At 40.0% G+C, this 21,275-nt stretch overlaps 1 protein-coding gene across 1 annotated transcript; it reads left to right on the top strand.

Moving 5' to 3' along the window:
* The first annotated feature begins 14,802 nt into the window (after positions 1–14,802).
* FAM84A (family with sequence similarity 84 member A) lies at positions 14,803–18,037 on the top strand. Its single transcript, XM_027690292.1, has 2 exons — positions 14,803–14,922; positions 15,523–18,037. Exon 2 carries the CDS (start codon positions 15,560–15,562, stop codon positions 16,412–16,414), a length of 855 nt encoding a protein of 284 aa, XP_027546093.1. The 5' UTR covers positions 14,803–14,922; positions 15,523–15,559; the 3' UTR covers positions 16,415–18,037.
* Positions 18,038–21,275: the final 3,238 nt, after the last annotated feature.

Here is a 21,275-nt window from a genome sequence, read left to right as displayed (position 1 = left end):
AAATTCAGAGCACCTTTGAGCCAAATTATTGCATCCATTTATGAAAAAAAATATCTATAGTTCAAGAGCTTTATTAAATACTCAATCGTATACCAGTAACTTACTGGTGCAGGAAGGTAGTAACATAATGTACTATTGAGGCTCCCTGACACTTTATATTACAAATCCCTGTTTTCATAGCTTATAATTTTGCAAAATATTAATGAATTGGGATGAAATTTTCTATGACAGATGCCTGCCTGAGGCTGTTTCTTTGGTGGGCAATATTCAATCAAACAACTCAGCCATTTGGGGGTACTGAATTAGGGGAAAAATAACATTTAAAAGTGTTAGCTACCTCACTGTACAAAGACAAACCATGCTTTGAAGCCCAGGCAGCATAGTTGCAGACAGGGTGCTTTTTACCGTCCTTTAAAAAATAAAAAGAAATTCAACCAGCTTTGAACACAAAAAGAAAATTATAATCCTGTGCCTGCATACTCTGGACAAAAGCTTGCTGGGATTTGTTTTGACCTAACACAGTTGTCAGTGCTGTGCACAGAATTGCACATGTTCTAGGCCTCAGAGTGGCTGAGGATATTGCACATCACTCGATCATGTATGAGTCATCCCAACTGAATGAATGAGCACACTTAATCCCTCTTGGTTCCTGCACAGCACAAAATTTGCTGTAGCTCGCCCATGGCTAAGGGGGAAAGGCTGGACCAGGATGATGTTAACCAGACACTAAACTCAAAGAACCAGAATCTCCTGTGTGCTTAATTAATATTCTACTGGCAAAAAGATGCTCGGAGAAATGAGTGTAAAAAGTGTCCACTAAACATAGTCACCCAATCTGAAATACCAACTTCATTCTTTATTTCTCAAATGCGGAATATCATAAAGCTTATTGATATTTGTTCAGAACAACACAATAGAATGGTCATTTCTGGGGGTAAATGAGACCACTTCTGGTAAGGAGACACCACATGATTACTAATGTGAGTAGTACTGCAGCATTTAACATGCTTGATGACATAGGTATCTATTTTCATGAAAGTAATAGGGAAAAATTAAGCCAGCAACCAAATGAATGAATGTCGATGGATGGGGATGATGACCTGGCAATGAATGACAAGGAAAACTGAAATACTTTGGGTTTTCCTTAGCCTTACCAGACAAGCCTGTTCCCAGCCCTCTGCTCATACCGGCCTGGTTTGGCAAGAAGAATAGTTGGGTAACAGCAGGCAAGGGATTACTTAGAAAAACTAGATTATTCAATCTACTGAGCCTGAAAAAGGGCCCAAGGCTGTAGAAGGGTTGCCCAATGTAATTGTAAAGTTGCTTCCTAACTATACATGGCGATAACAGATCGTGGTTATTTTAAAGGAAGGTAAAAAGGACAACCCGAGGAACTCTCAGGTGGACACACCAAGTGCATCCCTGGTGGGATGGAGGATGCATATCCTCCTATCATCCACTTATGAGCATGCAAAGGACAAGGCAATCAAGATCAGCACAGATTTACAAAGGCAAATCCTACCTGACCAACATGATTGCCTTCTATGACAAAATGATGGGTTGGGAGGATAAGAGGTAACAGTTGCTTTAATTTTCACTCACTAAGGCATTTGGAAATGCCTTCCTTCCACCAATTCTTGGGGCTCAGAAAGTGTGGTGGGATAAACAGTCTTTTAACCGGGCTGAAAACTGGCTGCAGTACTGGGTTTCAAGGCAATATTCAACGGCTTGAGGTATAAAGGTTGGTAATGAAACAAATACTCTAGGGTTTGAGAGGAGTTCAATATTTTCTCCTGGATGATGAGGCAGCATGTTCCCTCAGGAAATTTGCTGTTTGACACACCAGATGATACAGATTCAGCTCTAGGGGCTTTGAGAAAAGCGAAGACTGGGCCAACAGAAGCTTTGTAAAGCTCACGAGGGAGAAGCCCTAAATTCTGCATGTGTGGTGGAATGACCTCATGATGCAGTACTGGCTGAGTGGCACCAATCAAAATGTCCTGGGACTTACAGTGAGGATGAAGATGAATATGAGCAGAAGTGCACTGCCAACATGAATAAGATAAAGTGCATGTTGGGCTACACTGGTAGAATTGAGGCCAGCACTTAACACGTCACTCTACACAGCATTGAAAAGGCTGCAACTGGAGTGGCATATCCAGTTTTGGGGTCCACAGATCAAAATGAACGTCGGGAAACTGTAAAGGGTCCATCTGAAAACAAATGAGAGCGTATGGCCTACAAGAAATGGAGGGACCTGTAAGTCTGGAAAAGAGGAGGCTAAGATACAACCCAAAGAAGCCTAATTACTGAAGAAGGACAGTTAAAAAGATGACATGGTCAAAATATGACAGACAATTTAATAAGAAGCATCTGTGCCAGGTGGCAGCTTGAGAAATTCAAACTGGACATTACGAAAATCTTTTCTCTCCATACAGATAGAATAGCGCTGGAGCAGTTCTACAAAGTGATGAAATCTCTATCCTTTCTAAGACAAGGTTAGAAAAAGCCACAGCTGATGTAGATCCAGGATTGATGTTAGTCTCACTTTGAGCAGGAGGGACCACCAGACACCCCTTCCAGCTACCACTTCCATGAGTGTAGGACGGAAAAAAAACCCCTTCTGCTAAGTCTTAGTCCTTTCAAATAGTGTAACTCAGGAAATCTGAATTGCCTAGGAATAAAAACACAGCTGGACAAACATTACTAATAATTTCCATGAATATATATTCCATTTGTAAAAGCTTTTACAGTAATTATGATCACAATTCCTTTTGCACTCCATTTCCACAAATTAATTTTACCTGGAGAAAGCTTCAATGAATTCCAACTACTGGACATCAGCTATAGCAAGCAAATTTTTCCTCTATGATGGACCATCTATTACTTAAATCTTATTCCCTCTCTCTCTGCAGAGTTTAACTTCTCTTTAGGGTCTTTCAGTTTATACAGAAGGACTGCTCTGTCAACAAGAGATTTATTGATATAGAGTTCTGCTAAGATGAAAAAATTTCTTAATATAATCACCAGGGCAATAAGTTGTAGCAATTCACAAGACTTGCTGATTCCAAAATTTTAAGGTCAGAAAGAGGGATGTGGGAAATTACCTGATACTGTAACAGTTTCACAAAAAAAGGTATAGTTGGGTGACAGTCTAAATGTGAATTAACAGTGCCACTCTGATGCAAAAAAGCATAGACCATAATAAAAGGTAGAAATAGTCTGATAGCCTGTAAACAATTCTTCTGTTCTACTCTGCTCTGTTCAAGCCTCAGCTGGGTTTCTTTTTCCAATTTTGGGCACCACAGTTTGTGAAAGACTTAAAATTAAAGAGAGCTCAGTGGAATAGTAAGAACAACTGGGATTCTAGAAAACATAATGGTTAAAAAAAAACATGAAGGAATTACGATTCTTTAACCTAAGGGGGAAAAAAAATAAAAAGGGGAATTTCTTCAAATATATAAAAGGTTGCAAGTAAGAGAGAAGGAATAAATTATTCTCCATGAACTAAGAGCTAGAACAAGAAATGATGGGTTTAGACTGCAACAATGTTTGAAATTAGGATTAAAATATTAGAAAACAGTAATACAATGGTAAGAACAGTGAAGTGCTGAAATAGATTTTCTAGGAGGTTACAGAACCTTGACTGTAAAGACCTTCAAAAGACTGTACATGAGCTACCAGTGCTCACAGAGATATTGCTCAGGAAGGGTACAGATTAGATAATGAATATATGAAAGTGTTTCTTTTTATTTTTCCTTTGACTATATGGAAAACAATGACTTTATTTGACTGTTTCATAAAATACATTGAGCATTAGATTGCATTGTTCTCTCTCTTTTTTTTCCTTAGGGTTAATACTTTTTGTTCAAAAAATATAGTGTTTTATTTCTTCTTTGAATATGATTTGGTTTACTTTTCTTCCAGCTATCTTGTATGGATGAGACTTTATCCTGAAACCATGAAAATTCCCACTATTTCATTTACAAAGAGGACTTAAGAGAAGAGTTTCAATTCTGTGCCACAAACATTTTCAAACTGTATGTACTTTTTACAGGCCTCTGTTCATAAGCACAACTAGTAATCCAGAAATTTCTTATGAAAACAAGAAGTAATTTCTGTTAATGGAGATTATTCAACAAAACAATTTTTCTCAATTATTGCATTTGATAAAATAGCTATTTTTAAATAAGCTGTTTGTGAACAGAAGGGAAAAAAGAGGCAAGAATGAGAAATAATGTGTCAAATAAATTATTCACTAAGAATCATAAGCCCAGTTAAAGCTCATATGAACATACATGATTTACACCACTTTCAGTTTAACTTACTACAGTTGTTTTTTTGCGGACTCTTTCCTCTTTATTGGCTTCATTTATCTCTAATCCTCAATTAGACACATAATAAGGCTTAATCATATTTGGCGAGGGAAAGTTATCAAAGCCCAGTTCTCCTGTTCAGGAGTCTCTGGCATTGCAAGGATTTACCAGTTTCTGGCCTGGAAAAGCATTTCATGTGTCCATATCATGTATGACTATAGTCATAAACCCAGCTCACACGCTACTGTCAGAATGGTTTATTTAAAGCAGCTACGTTTTTTTTTCTTTTGGCAAATACTCTGTATACCAAGAAATATATTACTCAGTCGTCAAAAATATTTTTCAAGTCCAAGTTAAATTCGGCAAAGCCTTTCAGTCCAAAAATATTCAGCATTTTTGCAGATTCTAAATATTTTGTTTTGACTTTAGCATTTAGTCTTTATAATTAAGGAAAAAAAACCCCCATCTTTCATAAGAAAATTTCCCTTTTCACTCGCTTATGCTTCATATTTAATTATCTCCTTTTTCCAATTAAAAATATGCATGTTTAAAAAAAGTCAATCTTCAGGTCAAAAACATTGACTTAAGAGAAAAATACTTTTTTCATAGGTTAAATTTTTCTTTGGGGTGTTTTGTTTGTTTGTTTGCTTGTTTTTTTAATGCTGAGTAAAGTTTTCAAAGCAGCAGAACTCTTAAGCTGCTTTTTTTTTTTTTAACTGAGCTAAAAGAATCACTGGCCATGTCAGGGCTCTATAATTGTAAATTTCATCATATTCTGGACATGGGGTTACCATCTCAGCCTCAGGTGATTATCTCCCTATGAAATGGTCACAGATCAACAATCTCTACAAGCTTATCCCAGGGATCAGAATCTTCAAAGGCCTTTTATCATTAGCAATTCTCATACTCTGCAAGCACAGCACAGGGGCTGCATGGACCATGCTTTCACACCCAGAATTTCATCTATATTGTGAATTATTATTCCCCCAAACTTGGTGATGTCCAAAATAATATAATTCTTACAGCACTGTATGTAAAACATCATCATCATCATGGCTAGGCTTCGCAAGTGCTAAGGAATAGGCGAGTGAAATGAAATGAGCATGCAATTATATTATTTAAATGTATTTGTGCTTAAAAGTACCCCCATATCCTGTATTTGTTGTATTTCACTTACACATCCCCTGCAGAGATGTATCAATATGATTTATTTCATCAACAGTGTTACACTGTCTCCCCAGACCAGCAGTGACATTGCAGTACTGTCTTTCATCTCCTAAATTTCCATCTCACATTGCCACAGATTATTTTTTTTCCTTGTAAGGAACATCTATGTTTCCTATATTATTTAGCACCCAACTCATCTCATACAAATTTGTATCTCATTAAAGGTCTGAACAGTCCCCAAAAGAAAAGGCTTTTGAGAATTACTGTGAACAAAGAGATAGCCCTTGTCTTATATAACCAGAATCAGGAAACACAGAAGGTAAAGTGAGGTGAAAGAAGTATGAATATTCCCATTGACATAGGTGAAGGTAAGTAGTACAGAGATTAAGGGATAGAGTCAATAATGGATTTAAACATCTAAAGAAGGATTTGGAGAAAATGGAGATGTTTAGATAGAAACTGTAATCTGAAAAGCAAAGCAACAGCTGCTGCCTAAACTTGGAGCCACTTAAACCCAAGAGAGACTGTAGATTTGAGTTTACAAGAGGTTAGTGCTTCTCATTATAGGTATGCCTGAAGTTTCCTGAGTCTAAGCAACACAGCACCTATCAACAGAGGCCTGCTGTGAACTTCTGCTAAATCCCTGGGGATCCTCCCCAGGGCTCTGTGCTGTGTTCTGCAATGCCAACCATCCACCACAGGCCTGAGCACAACACAAATTCATGAGAGTTTAAAACATGCCTGCCACAATTTGTGATGCACTTGACCACCCATTCTGTAATCAGCAGTCAAATCTGAAACCAGATACAAGGAAAGTAGGATCCAGCTATTTTTTTCTGTTTTGTAGGAAAGAAATGAAGCACCTATTTTTGGAGGAACATTCTCATCTCAAGGCTATTTCCATTTTTACGTTAAATAGTCTTTGAACTACAGAAATAGGAACCCAGGTTTCTTTGCCTTTAGATGAGTACTCTAATCTCTTAGTTAAAAGTTTTGTTCATGTTCCCTTAAATTATTTTCTTAACAAGGGCAAAGTTACAACATGGGGTTATAACTGGAGAATAGCCAGATAGCATGTATTGTGTCTTAACCAGTAGATAAACTTAAACTGAATGACAGTTTTAAACCACTGTGGCTACAAAAGAAACTGAACCCAGGATTTTTACACCGAGATGAGTAATATGCCCATGTTTTAAGCAGAACTGTGCTTATAGTTCTTTAAAAAATAATAGATGGCACCAGCCCAGCTCTCAGTGACATGACCAGGGTCACAAACAGACTTTGTACCACAACTAAGAGTAAAACAAACAGGTACGAAACCAGTCGTGTCTCAAGCCAGATTTTTTTTCTTTCCTTTTCAGTACAGTTTTTTTCTCTACTAAAATCAAATTAATTTCTGCTTTTGTTATAGGGAGGAGGCACAAGTTAAGGTAAACTACTGCCATACCTTATGCAACTTGTCCTGAGTATATTCAAATCATTCTGCATCTTCTAAACTTAGGGATAAACATAAATTTTGCAAGGCTTTTTACTTACGTTATTATTGAAGCAACAACGCAGCTAAGTAAAATGAGCTGTAGTCTACACTCATTTATGCATTATACATAAAGTAGTATGCTACAACTCTAAAAAACCTTTTGTAAACAATAAGTTTACATGGACATGGTCATCAAAAAAAAAGGTATAAAGATAACAGGGTTAACCTGCAAGTCAATTAGGTCAGCCAGACTTTTAGTCAAAAGAATGATATATGAATAGACGCTATCCAATAGGCCAAAGGTTATTTAGAGGCTGGGAAAATGTTGTTTGGAAATTACTATCAGAAATAGTAATGAATTTACAAATTTGGACCACTCAATTTTTATTGAGCAGAAACTTCTTTTTAATAGCATCACAGTGCAATCTCAATGATTTTATTCAATACTTATACACCTTAACAAATGGAATTAACTCTAATTGTATACGTTTGTCATTTCTAAGCATGTAAGGCTGTATTCTTTCTTTGAATGCAGACAGAAATCTCACTGGATTCAAAGGAAACTGTGTGCATGTATCTCATGACAGCCTTTTCTGTATTGCAGGCAGGATGATGCTGGTCTGGGCATAAAATTGATATGAATTTTGAATGATTTAGGTCTACAGGATTGGGCTCTGTATTTGAAAAAGAAAAATAGAAGCTCCCTCCAAAAGGTATTTATATATAGCAAGGCATGATGCCATTACTGAATCTAGCCCTGTAACTCAGTCAAAAGGGTTCAACTAACATATAAACCATGAGAGTGAAGCTCAAACTGTTTATGAATAGCTACTGTCATACAGATTGAATTTCTTCTTTGCTATTCAGTCAAGGGGTATTTGTTATTGCTTATAATATTTAGAAAGTCATTTTTGAGTTCAGGTATTGAAAGACTCACAGATAAAAAATATTTTATAAAATATTAACTAGGCTAATAGAAAGAAGCATTGGATGCTCATTTTATTTAAACATTTAATTTTCATGGGAGTCCTTCAGGGCAGCAGAAATATCATACAAATTATTAAAAATGAGCAGAATTATAATAGAATGTAGCTACAGAACAATGACTTAATAAAGGATCCCAAAGCACATATGAAAATGGAAAGAGCCAAGGAAATAACCCTGTTATAATACATGCAGGCAGTTATTAAGTTGCCTACAGCTTTTAAAAATAATAATAATAATAAAAAAGAAAGTATGTTGGACACTCTCTCCAGTTTTAAAGGGGAAATCATGAAAACATCATGCCATACTTGAGAAAACATTTTGCCTTTTCTCTTTCAGTAGCTTGAAAAAGAGGTAATAATAAGATAATCATAATTAGGTAACCAGTGTGCACTCAGATACATATTTATTATGTATTTCTCATTAGGTCATTTAGGGACATACTGTCCACATCATCAGTGGAGAGTCATACACTGAAAATGTCATTTTTGTGAAGAAATCACTACTTTACTCCCTATAGTCTGATATTTCTAAAAACATTTCCAATTTATAAAACTGATTTAGGAAAGCCCTGCCTGCAGTTGCAAAATGTTAGTTGAAGAAAGACATCAAAAAGTTGATTTGCCACGTGACATAGTTCACCTAACAAGATTGCATTAGAAGATAGTTACAAATACTTTAAAAATTTTTTTTAAACTTTTTTTGGCCTTCTGTCAGCTTATTTTCTGAAGCTGCACTAGTTTCTAGAGATACTTTTTCCCTGTACAAACATCACAATGTCATTTTTATTTTAGATTTATTTGTAGCTAGAGCTAGAGGAGACCAGAAATTTTCCTACTAGACTTCCATTACCATCCTCCTTTTACAGAAGGAACAATGTAACCACCTTTATTAAGCCATGTCAAAATCATATATTCAGAAGGGACCCATATTCGTGACTGTTTCAGTTTCAGAGTACCAGCTATGAAGTGCCAACACCTTTAAAAAAGATGTTTTTCATCTGGCAGGTATTCAACATCTTGTTATAGCAGCACCGCAGATTCAAACTCCCCCTGTAACTACATGATCAGAAGATCAGCTATGAAAGAAGTTGAGGGAGTAGGTAGTTGGGGTGAAAGTTTGCTATCAACTGGAATCCTCTTATTCATGATTAAATATAATGTAAAACTGTGTCTTTATTGAAAAGGAACAACCAAACAACCCCAAGCTCAAACTCTGAATAAAAATTCCCTTATTATACTGAATGCATCCTGACCAATATACAATTAAACTATCAAACTTAAGATCAGTCTTACTTTACTAAGAGCTTTCAAATACACAGCCACTGCTTCTATGGCTACAATCACTTGGTTAGGTTCACCATAAAACTAGACTATATTTTATATTATTTCATAACACAGATAAAAAGTAAAACAAAATTTATGTAAATATTATGAACTTTTAGACTATGTTCCCAAACCAAACAAAAGCCTGCATAAGTGTAAATATTGTGCTATGAGTAAGCAAATTTTCCCTATTTGACTGTGGTCATGTCTGCTTAGAGGGTTCTGATGTTGTTGATTTTGTTGTTCAGTTTCTTGTCTCTAAATGAAAATGGTGGCATGTCAGAGCATTTTGGGATGTTCAAAATCACTTTGAGAATTAAGCAATCCTGGACATAAAAGGATCAAGAAATAAGATTCACTGTTAATTGATCTAACTGCACATTCATCAACATCCAACTCTTCAAAAGTTTATAAAGGATATTGTTCTAACCTGGGGAAGGCTTCTTTGCATATAGTAGTAATTTAAGATATAACATCTCCTTCTCGCCCCTCCCCCACAAAAATACCCCTATGCATTCAGTTCAGTTTCCATTTAGTGTAGAGAGACAGAAATCTAAATGAAAATCTAGTCCCTCAGTTATCTTTCTTTCATACTCCAGTGTATGAATATGATGCTACTGTCAGGGCTCCAGCAAGATCTACAAGCTCTTCCCTCACTTCCTTGGGGTTTGCTACCTGTTCAAGATCAGCTCCAATAAGATGAACCTTCAATAAGATGTCCGGGAGAAAAGCAAATGTAATGAGGAAGAGCTTTGAGAAGGCTTGGATGGGGCTCCAGCGTCGGGCCAGGCTGCCTGAGTTGGGATGGCCTTGCATGACTGCCATGACCTCCCCTGGCTTGGTCTCAGCTGGTCCTTTGCCAGGGCAGGGGGGGGCTACACTTGGGGGAGAGGGCACCTCCAGCTTCCCAAACCCTTCCCCTATCCAGCACCCTGCCCTGCTACTCCCTGAGAACTTCAAGTGATGAGGCTTCCCCAGGAGCTGGGTAGAGTCTAAACAGTTGGCTACACAGGGCCAGGTCACAGGTCCAAGGACTACTGAAGTATTATTCATACTATTAATTGGCAGCATGGCCTTTGGAAAATCTTTGGCATGGGGCAGATATTATTCTTCCACACATTTTAGGGATTACAATGAATTTGGAATAATCCCTAAGAGGCAGTTTGGATGCAGCTATTTGGTTGCGGAGTTTAGAAAGTCCAGATGGACAATTATATGGTTATACTGTACCTCAGGGCCAGAGAATTTTACTTACAAGTGACGCTGTGAATGTGAGAACCATGAAATCACCAGAAGCAAATAGAAGAGAAGAAAAGAGACAACAGGAAAAACTGACCACAACTATCTTCTTGAGTGAGTTGTCCACCATGGGATAAAAATGGCAAAAGCTGTCCAAGGCTCAAGGACCAAAATCACAGAATCACAGAATGGGTAAATTTGTAAGTGACCAATGCGGGTCATCCAGTCCAACCTCCTTGCTGAAGTAGGGTCATCCTAGAGCACATGCCACAGGATTGAGTTCAGACGGTTCTTGAATATCTCCACTGAGGGAGACTCTAAAACTTCTCTAGGCAGCATCCAATGCTCAGGCACTCACACAGTAAAGTTCTTCCTCATGTTCTGGTGGAAATTCTTGTGTATTCGTTTCTGCCTGTTGCCTCTTGTCCTGTCACTTGGCACCACCGAGAAAAGCCTGGCTCCATCCTCTTGACACTCTCCCTTCACATATTTGAGGTCTCCCACAGTAGTCTCAAGGTTGAATAGGCCCATCTCTCTCAGCCTATCCAAAATCTCATGACTCTCCCAGACTAGTTAGGTGGAGAAACTGTACTTACTTGTGCAGTGTGCCTGCTGCTATATGGCTAGCAGGGCACATGTTCACCCAATAGCAGGGCCCATGTTTATCCACGGTATCCCAGACCAGAATATTTAGTCCTGCATGGTATGTGGACAATATGCATGCAAACTTGTTTGCAAAAAGTGAGCAACTCTATAATTTACTTTTGTTGTGGTCCAGATCACAGGTTCCTCAAACGACCAGCATCCTATGTCTCTGAGGTCTTAGGTACACTGAGACAGTAATAAAGGTATATGCACAGAAGAAATATGTATAGAGTATGTACATATGGATACATGTGGAGCCACTTTAGAGAATTTCAGGTGAAGAGGACGCTTTCTGGTACCCTTTATGTCTGGGTGCCTATGGGCAGTCCAAACCACAAGCTGAAACAGAGAAGAGCTTCCAGGCATTTGAGATTCAACATTAACACAATTGTAATGGGCTGATTTCAACAACCTAAACTTTATAACAGATAGGAAAGTTCCCCCCCCTTATCATCACTTATTTTATCTCTGGTTGTTTTTTCAAACATATTTCCCTAAACTTTTCTGCACAAAATGTTCTCCACTCATTAAAATCAATGGTGGTTTCAGCTCCACTTTTAGCAACAGGGGTCCAAAGCTCCCTCAGCTCAAGGCAAGATGATAAGAACATTTAAAAAAAAAAGATTTTAAAAAAATAAGCTACTGGGTATCTATTTTGTTACATATTTTAAGAGTTTTTCACTGTATTAAATTAAACATAAATGCAACAGTGACAAAATGCCAAGGATGGAAAAAGGCACAAAAAGAAAAAATAGCAATAGAAAAATGTAAATTCACTCCCTCAGAGTAGACCAGGACAGAACCAGAGATATTATCAGGTTTCTTTCCCTTGCTCAGAATGCAGAAAAAATTGTTAGGGTTAGTAATAACAAACTAGGGTTCGTAGCATCACAATTCCCATGTCCTGGTGCAAGGAGAGATTATGACTCTGGTTAATGAGGCTGAAGCTGGTCAATGGGAGTGTGAACAGTGATGCTGCACTGTCAGTGCCATCATCTGAGAGCAGCCAAGCCTGCACTCACTGCCTTGCTAAATAAGACCCCATGAGCTCCCTGAAGTTAAACATCTAAAGGAGATGATAAACATATTAATCAAATTAGTTCAGGCAAAACAAACATGTCCAGTAGTGTCCTTTAATCACAGCTATATATAAGCATGCTTATAAGTTTGGGGGTTTGTTGGTTAACGTGTTTTCTGGGTTTTTTTAAGGCAACTTCTTTTCATGTATTAGTTCAAAACTGTGATTGAAGAGAAACTGAGGGGAAAGTTCTTATAGAGGGATGGAGGTAGAGCATGAAGAGAATGGAAATGACATGAGAAAATGGGTGTTGGAGTTCTGTTGAATAGAGGTCATGGAGAGATATGGATTGTAAGGGATTGTAAGTTCTTCAGCAAGAGACATAATACCCTCATTGATCAGACTTGTAAAACCACAGAAGACCCTCCAAAAATGGTTAAAATTTGGCAGGAGTTATTCCACCTAGTTAGAAGTGCAGAGACTTTCTTATACCCAGACTCCATCCTTCTGCACCTGCATTTTGCCGAAGCAGTCTGTTCTCCACTATTTTGCATGGAAAGGATGAAATAATGTTTTGTTTGTTTAGAACTATCTAAAAATTACTCCACATAGCCTTGATGATTGGCAAACGTGGGAAGTGCAAACTGTGCGAGTGCAACCTAAAAAGATGCAGACTTTAAACGGGAAAAATGTAAAGTGTTTAGAAAACAGAAACTGTTGATGGAGGTCTATGGAAAATGGCTTTCGATTTGGACTAGCTTTAACAATGAAGCACATGAACAGCTATCAGAAAAAGTCAAAATATTTAAACACTGTTTTACAGCCTTAACTCTAAACCTATTAGAGTGTTTTCATAATTTAATTTAAAATGTTGCAGTTGAGGAAGGTCATGCTGTAAAAGAACATATAATTTCTGACAATCATTAGAAAAGTATTTACACAATTCCAGAGATAAATAACATCCATCTGTTATACTTAGTCCTGTGAAAGTTTAAAATGCATATTTTAGAAAACAATCTTTTTCTTTTTTTTTTCAAATTAACTTTCTAGTGTTACAGACCCTGAATGCTACATTCTTAACTGCTGTAAATCAGCTTAACTCCTGTGAGCCTCTGGCCGTAGCCCCAGGTATATGAGACATGGGAAGCCTGTAACCATCAACAGATTAGAATAATTGCCTCAGTGAAAAAATAACCGATGCCAGTCTTTGAATGTCACTAAACACACCCTTTCTTCTCTTCCATTTACGATGTGATGCCTTTGCATATGTTAAAAAAATTATGAGAACAAAGAGATGCCCTTCTAGAAAGACAGCTATATCAATATTTGAATGGCTACGGAAAAGGGTCATTTTTTCTAAGAAAGTCAGTATTTGATCCATATGAACTTAGTTATACAGCTTGTACCCTGAGAAACTGAAATTCACTATATTTATTTAAGGATGTACTTCTCTCTATCACAAGAATAAAGTAATGGCATTATTGTTCTCAGTTAATTAAACCTGAAGACTGGGAAAAGGACAGCAGTGAAAAGAGATATTATCTACTGACACACTGAAAGTAGAAATACTTATGTCTAGATGACAAAACTATTTCTACTGTGAAGAAAGTAGTAGATTTACTTATAGCTAAAAATGGTACTTTAATATGATTCACATCTGAACCAAAGAACGTCATTAGATTTTTTTCATGAAGTGTCTTAAAATATTTAAATTCTCACTTTTCAGAAGTTCACATGGTTAGAGTAGAAGACTAAGAAGTCAGAAGAACCAGGTTACAATCCCATCTTTGACACAACCTCATGGGAAAAGGGTTTCTGAGTTCCATTTCCATAATGTGCAAAATTAGATGGTTAAGTGTGCATTGTTATTGGCTACTACAGATGACGGATTTTAGATTTCATACATTTTCAGAAGGAATGGATTGCTACTGTCAGGCAGTCTAATACTTTACTCAAACCATAGCATGTCTGAGGACACACGTCCTCAGTCACATCTGAGGACAACCCACAACTGCTACTTCATTCATTTGTGGAAAGACAAATAGAGTCATTTCACCTAATGCCAACCATCAAACATTCCAACTTCACACCTAGGCCATGGCAAGAGACAATGGCAAGGCACCTCCTTAGGGCAATTCCTAAAACAGGAGGCACAACAGGCAAGAGGAACAGCCCTCTGGAATTGCCTGTCTCTCCTCACCAAAGGGAAACCCAGACTATCAGCTTAGACCGCACAGGCACAACCTGAGATCGCTGAAGTGAGGTGAGGGGGCACCCACCTCCAGCCTCGAGGGACGCAACAACTCTTGGCCGCTCGCGTCCCACCTGCTGAACCTGGGCGGGCTAGTTGGATAAAAATGATTATTTTTTTTAATTTCTTTTTATTTCCTCTGGTGCAGGGGTTGGCTTTGCAGCGGCTTCGCGAGGCGGTCTAACGCCCTTTCCCCGGCAGGCCCCGCCTGTGCAGCCCTGGGGCAGCCGCGGGTCGGGGTCCGGGGCCCGGCGGGGCCGTGAGGCGGCCCAACCCCGCCAGCGCGGGGCGCGGCGCGGCCAATGAGCGGGGCCGGGGCGGGCTCGGCAGCGGCGCCGCCGGTACTTAGGGCCGCCGGAGGGGCCGGGCCGCCCAGAGCGGCGCGGGCGGAGGAGCCGGGCGTCGGCAGCGAGGATAGAGCTGGATTCCTTCTGCGTCGCCCATGGGGACAGGACGACTTTAAAGGAGTTTGAGGGGGTTCTGGCGCTGGGCGACCACGGGTACGGAGCGGGACGGGAGGGACCCCTCGGGTGTGGGAGGGTGCCGCTCTCCTGCTCTTTTCCTGTTCTTCGCCGGGTCCCGGGCGGGCTGTGGGGAGCGGGCGGGCAGGGGTGCCAGCCCCGGGGGCTCCTCCAGCCGCCTCCCCGCAAGCAGCGCGGCTCGGCTCGGCTGTGCTGGTGGAAGGGAGGGCTTGGGACCCTCCGGCCAGACCCTCCCGGAGCCCTCTCCCCTCGCAGGGCGGGGAGAGGAGACTCCCGGGGCAGCTCGGTTCCCCCGCGCAGCGCTGGCGGACGGCGGGAGCCTCCTTCTCTCCCGGCGCTGGGAGCCGGGCGCTCCAGTACCGTGGGGAGAGCGCCGGGGAGTCGGGGCTCTGCCCTGCCCCGCACCCCGGGGACAGGGGAAAGATCCGCACTGGAAGTTTATCCCTTACACAGAGGGGAGGGAATCAGTGGGGGAGGGATGGGGGCTTAGGGCGGAATCGCTGAAGTCTTTTGTATGTGCCTTGATTTATTTTTTTCTCTTTCGTTCTTTCTTCCCTCCGCTTGCACTCTCCTTCCCATCTCTTGTTCTCTGTCTGTGCCCACCCCACCCTCCTTCAGATCCGGCGATTCCTGCCCTCGCCTCGCCCTGTCATTGATGGGAAATCAACTGGATCGCATCACCCACCTGAATTACAGCGAGCTGCCGACCGGGGACCCCTCGGGGATCGAGAAGGACGAGCTACGCGTCGGGGTGGCTTACTTCTTTTCGGATGAGGAGGAGGACCTGGACGAGCGAGGCCAGCCAGACAAGTACGGCGTGAAGGGCTCCGGCAGCCCTGGCCAGGAGACGCCCACCCACCACCTCCACCACCAGCTGGTGCTGAACGAGACCCAGTTCTCCGCTTTCCGCGGCCAGGAATGCATCTTCTCCAAGGTCAGCAGCGGCCCCCAGGCTGGGGACCTCAGCGTCTACTCGGTGTCAGCCCTGCCTGCCCTCTGCAAGCCGGGGGACCTGCTGGAGCTGCTCTACCTGGGGCCGTCGGAGCACCCGCCGCCGCACTGGGCGGTGTACGTGGGCGGCGGGCAGATCATCCACCTGCACCAGGGGCAGATCCGCCAGGACAGCTTGTACGAGGCGGCCGCGGGCAACGTGGGCCGGGTGGTGAATAGCTGGTACCGCTTCCGCCCGCTGGTGGCGGAGCTGGTGGTGCAGAACGCCTGCGGGCACCTGGGCTTAAAAAGCGACGAGATCTGCTGGACTAACTCTGAGAGCTTCGCCGCCTGGTGCCGCTTCGGGAAACGGGAGTTCAAAGCCGGGGGGGAGCTGCAGGCGGCTGCCGGCACCCAGCACCAGCAGCAGTACTATCTCAAGATCCACTTGGCAGAGAACAAGGTGCACACGGTGAGGTTCCACAGCCTGGAGGATCTAATAAGGGAGAAGCGCAGGATCGACGCCAGTGGCAAACTGAGGGTGATCAAAGACCTGGCTATAGTGGATGGGAAAGAATAGGGAGGAGCAGGAGTACATGGCTATCTTTCTGCCCTGCCTGGGGAAACCAGCCTGCCACAGAGACAGGAGGCTACACCTTCCTTCCGTGGGACACGACTGGAAGCAGGATCCATGGCAACATTCCAAAAAGACCAGCATTCTTTACACCCATAGCCAGTATTTTGTTAGGCTTTTAATAGCATTAGCATTAATGCTGAAAGAGCGAGAGGGAGGAAGAAAAGGGGGGAGGTGCAGGAAGGCTGTTCTCAGAGTATGTGGACAAAGTCTCTCCTGTCGATTGATGTTGACCATTCTAGCAACATGCCAATAAAATTTCAAATTGAAATTTCTTTAATTTTTATTTCATGGCTTTAATCCATGATAAGTTTTAAACATCTGGGACCGTGGATGTGGATCTAGCTTAATGATATTCTAGCTAATACTTGCCTTGCAGTCAACCAAAAGTATCAGTCATACTTTGCTAACTGGGAGAGGAAGGAGGTGTTGGGGTGGGGGATAAATGCCTGTTTGTTTTGTTTTGCAACATGTTGCTTCAGCCTGTAGCTGCAACCCAAATGTTGTCCCAGCCGACTCTGGCAAGTAATTTATGGGGAAAATACTTTCATATTTCTGGTTGAAATCTATCACATTTAAAATATTTGCCTTTGCTTTCTGTTTGCAGCTCCCTGCTAAATGTCATCATAATGCATAAGCTCTTTTCACCTCTTCCCTTCTCCCATCCTTTCTGCTGTTTTTCTTCTGAAAAAAAAAGTTGGTGAGCAGCAGTTTTCCTCAAACTAAATTCATTGGTCAAAAGAAGTGGTGTATTTTGGAAAACAGTATACTCTGTGTTGCTCCTCAGAGATCCAGCCTCTAGGATCTCATGCTTGAGCTGTGGATTTGTATTGCTGTAGTGATTCTTACTGCACCACTGCTTCAGTACCTCTTCATGCACAGGTCAACAGGATCCTGCAAGAAACAAATAATTTTGAATTCTGCATGTTGCCTCTTTGAAACAGCAATTTATTACATATTTACAATTCCACTTAAAGAAAGTAGATGTAATGTGGCCAAGTTCATCTTGCATTTCAAATTCTCAGCAACTAAAAATTCTGTTCAGTGTAAGTTTAGAAATCCACAGCAGCATTTAAAAGATGCCTTTTAATGTGATGTGAGCAATGCCTTGTCTGTATTTCAGATCCTGTTCACTCATTGCTTAATTCTAAGTTTTGAAGTGAAAGATCAGAGAATTAAATATATATATCTTTAAAAAATTCAAACAAGTATACTGGGGCATTTCTTTTTATTATTATTCTGAGCTGCATACAACTTGTAATGAGCATTTTGTCTTTGCATGTTTCAATGCTGGAAAGAAAATGCATTTGTTTTTGTCTTCTCTTCCCACATCAATGTCAGACAACAGAAGAGAAGTAATACCCCTCTTTTGTATCTATGATACACTCCACCCCCTATCAATGTACTGTGTCCTTTTTTTTTTTTTTTTTTAATTAAACAATGTCATAAGCAGCCTTGTTGCAACACTAACTTCATTTCTACAAACATTTGCCTCCCATAGCTGAAGCTGTGAGGGTGGAGTGTACTTCATTGTAATAAAAGTGTCAGATATTAATAAATATCTTTATTTAAAAAAAAAAAAAACAAAAACAAAAAAACCCCCAAACATCTGCCCTCAGAACTGTACCCGCTCAGTGAAGGTCATCTGACTGGCTTTGTACTTTCAGATACACTTGGCAAAGTTATGTGGTAATAGCCAGTGTTACTCTTATCCCCTCCCCTAAAATACCTTGTTTCGTACAGTACAGGGTAAAAATGTGAATTGTAATTACTGTTGAAATAACCTCAAACCACAGGATACCTTTTAATAAATGTGTAATGTTTTGGCTTTATTTAGGCAATAGTTGCTGTTTCATGATGATAGCTTTTCCCATAACATGAACACAATCTGCTACATAGTAGTTGTGTATCTTAATTATTTTACTCCATTTGATCTCCTAAATTATCCGTTAGAACTGATTTCCCTATATCGCTTGGCGGGAGTGCTTTGGGATTGCAGAAAAGCACTGGCTTTACAACAAGGCACTTACAAAAAATTAAAAGGTGGTAGGACAAGGAAAGGTGGGCAAAAGCAATTCATTCCAATTTTTTCTTATAAAAATTATGCTTTAGAGATATGAGATTGTAAAAGTCAGGGAGAATGACATGAAGAGGGAATAAGTAACAGAATGTTAATGAATGAAGGCAAGAAGAATGAAGGAGAGTCACGGTGTTATTGTTGATTTCTGGAATGCTTTTTCTTCAAATTGCTGTTAGATTAATAGCATAACATTAGACAGAGGTTCCTTACAGGAATAGCATTGCACATCCTCACTAGTGAGAATTTAAAACATGCTGGCTTTAAACTTTTCACTGTGCTTTCTGAATACTCCGTCACTCTACTAAACCATTTTAACTGGATTTTTTTAATAAGGATTTACTAACCTGGTTCATAAACATGACAGATTTCCTTGTTTTACCTAGCTAGATATAGAATGGTATTTTATAGTATATAAAAGAAGTGGTCGGAACTAGTGTATGCTTCAAGAACAGTCAGAAGTCTTTGGTGTAACTCCAAAGTTGTATAGATAAAGGTACAACAATATAAGGCTTCAGTCCTTTGCATAAGGACTGTAGAAAATATATTGGAAATAGTAACAGATGGTATTAACCGAAGATATAGTATTACCATGAGTATGTTCAGGTAGTAGTCTGTAATTAACAAGAAGGGTACGCATATACTTTTTTTTGTTGTTTTTTCTCTTACTAGATTTCAGTCGAGCTATTGACAGCAATCTGGTCCTGATTCATAGTCCATTGAAGTTAATGGAAAGGCTTTTGCTGGCTTCAGTGAGCTTTGGATCAGGTTGTAAGAGGTGGATAAAATTTTTGGACCTTGAGGAAGAGTGAAATTTAAGATGACACTTCAGAGATCAGAAGGGCCACCTTTCTGAGATGGGAGACAGGAGACACAGGCAACACTGAGAAAACAAGGGAAGAAAACAGACTAGCTCTGAAACAAGCAGTGTTAACCTGAGATGGCAGTAGGGAATCTGTGTAAAAAACTGAGTGAAAAGCAGATATAAAAAGTTGTTCAGTGCCTTGAAACAAGAAATGGAAGGCCGGGGAGCAGTCAGCTGCAAGAAAGCCAATGATGTGAATGACTGACGGGTAAAAAATGTAATTGATTATACTTATCTTTCAGGATCAGTGGCCTGCTGGAGTTAACATTTCCATTTCCAGCAGTAAAGATATTGACAAATTGTATTATATCTAAGGAATCTGTTTGCATTCTTCAGTCTAGCTGCCTAGGGTAAATATTTACATCTCATTCATTGCTCTTGAAGTACTGACTTGAAATATGACAGCAATGTCAGGATACTTTGGGTGTCTTTCTTCTGTGTCATGTTTCAAGCTTTCTGTTAGTTCTTTGGGTAACAGTTCTATACAATTTTGCTTAGATACAATTTTCTTTTTCTTTTCAAAATGCAATCTTTTGAATAACTTTGAGACTAATGTTTTATTAAAAATTCAGTTCATGTCCTCTTGAAACATAGAGAGCCTTTGTGAAATGTTTCCTTGTCATGACCAAAATGCTTACGGTTTGTTGACTGCATACTGGGAGAGGACTGTAAGAACGGGTGGCAAAATAGGTTTTACCGCTGTCAAATTTTGTCTCCATCTCCATCTTATGTTTCCAGATTACTTTGTTTTCGTTTGTTAGAATTATTTTTTTCCTTCCAAGTCCTATGGTTATATAAAATTAAAACAAACAAACAAAGAAAAAAACCCCAAAAACAAAACCCCTCATAGCATAAATTTTATGGCAATATGCTATTGATCTGTATAGTGGATTTCAGGTTAAAAGAAGGTGCAACAAGACATGGCCCTTGGTTTCTGGTAGAGTGTGAACAGTCTTAATTATCCTGCCTCATTTCACTTAAATGTCTTTCATATTCAGGTAAGTAATGTGCAAAACTCTGCCAGAGTTTACAGACCTGTTTATGCGATGTATTGAACATCTGTAACTCCAGGCAATGTTGGCTGGAGTTGAAGGCGTGCTGTATCTCACTCAAGACACATAGCATCTTGTGGGATCAGGTACCTCAGCCTGCCCAGTTCCCCACCCTCTGTCTGCACCTACAGAGGAAGTAGCAGTCTGGGGTAGCTGCTGCTAGTTTCAAGATTAGCTATTTTCTGTGAAAGATTTCAATTAGAGCAGCTTATGGACAGTGTTCTGCCCATAATTATACTTGGATGTGACTAAAAAGTTTTATGTGTTGCTGCTTATGGTGTGACAGTGTGCTTTCTGCTTTAGAACCCAGGAGAAAGATGGAAGTGCCAGTACCAAAGAATTAATCCAGAAATATGTAAGGAGGTATGACTGGGCTACCATGCTGAGGGCAGATTCACTGCAGAATTAGGGTTTAAAGGATAATAATATATGACTACAGTGTGATCAAGTGCTGCTGCTAGTTCAAGTGTCAGTGTTTCCATGGCAGGTCTGGAATTTATTTGCTGACTTAAATATTATGAAATTTTTAACTTTTCTGTACTTAGATTTCAGATTTGACATGTAAAGCTGCCCTATGTTCATGGATCCTCTGACACAATGTTTTTTTTTTTTTCTGTCAGGTTTTTTTTACAGTTTTATTGTCAAGAAAATTAATGAATACTGGGATCAAGTACTTAACTGCTTGTAAATCAAAAAGAAAGTAGTGTAGATGTTACATTGAAAAAAGGGAATGAACTAAGAATCTTCTGTTACTGGGCATATCCGTGGATTTGTTTCAGATTATATAGATATAATCTATACAGATATAAACTA

Source organism: Neopelma chrysocephalum, unplaced genomic scaffold (genome assembly GCF_003984885.1).
Source record: "Neopelma chrysocephalum unplaced genomic scaffold, ASM398488v2 Primary Assembly neopelma1_80b, whole genome shotgun sequence".
NCBI lineage: Eukaryota > Metazoa > Chordata > Aves > Passeriformes > Pipridae > Neopelma > Neopelma chrysocephalum.
This window is presented reverse-complemented; position numbering and strand designations above follow the sequence as displayed.

Excerpts from the sequence above, each read along its gene's own strand:
- FAM84A (XM_027690292.1), top strand. The coding sequence starts at position 15,560 with ATGGGAAATCAACTGGATCGCATCACCCACCTGAATTACAGCGAGCTG.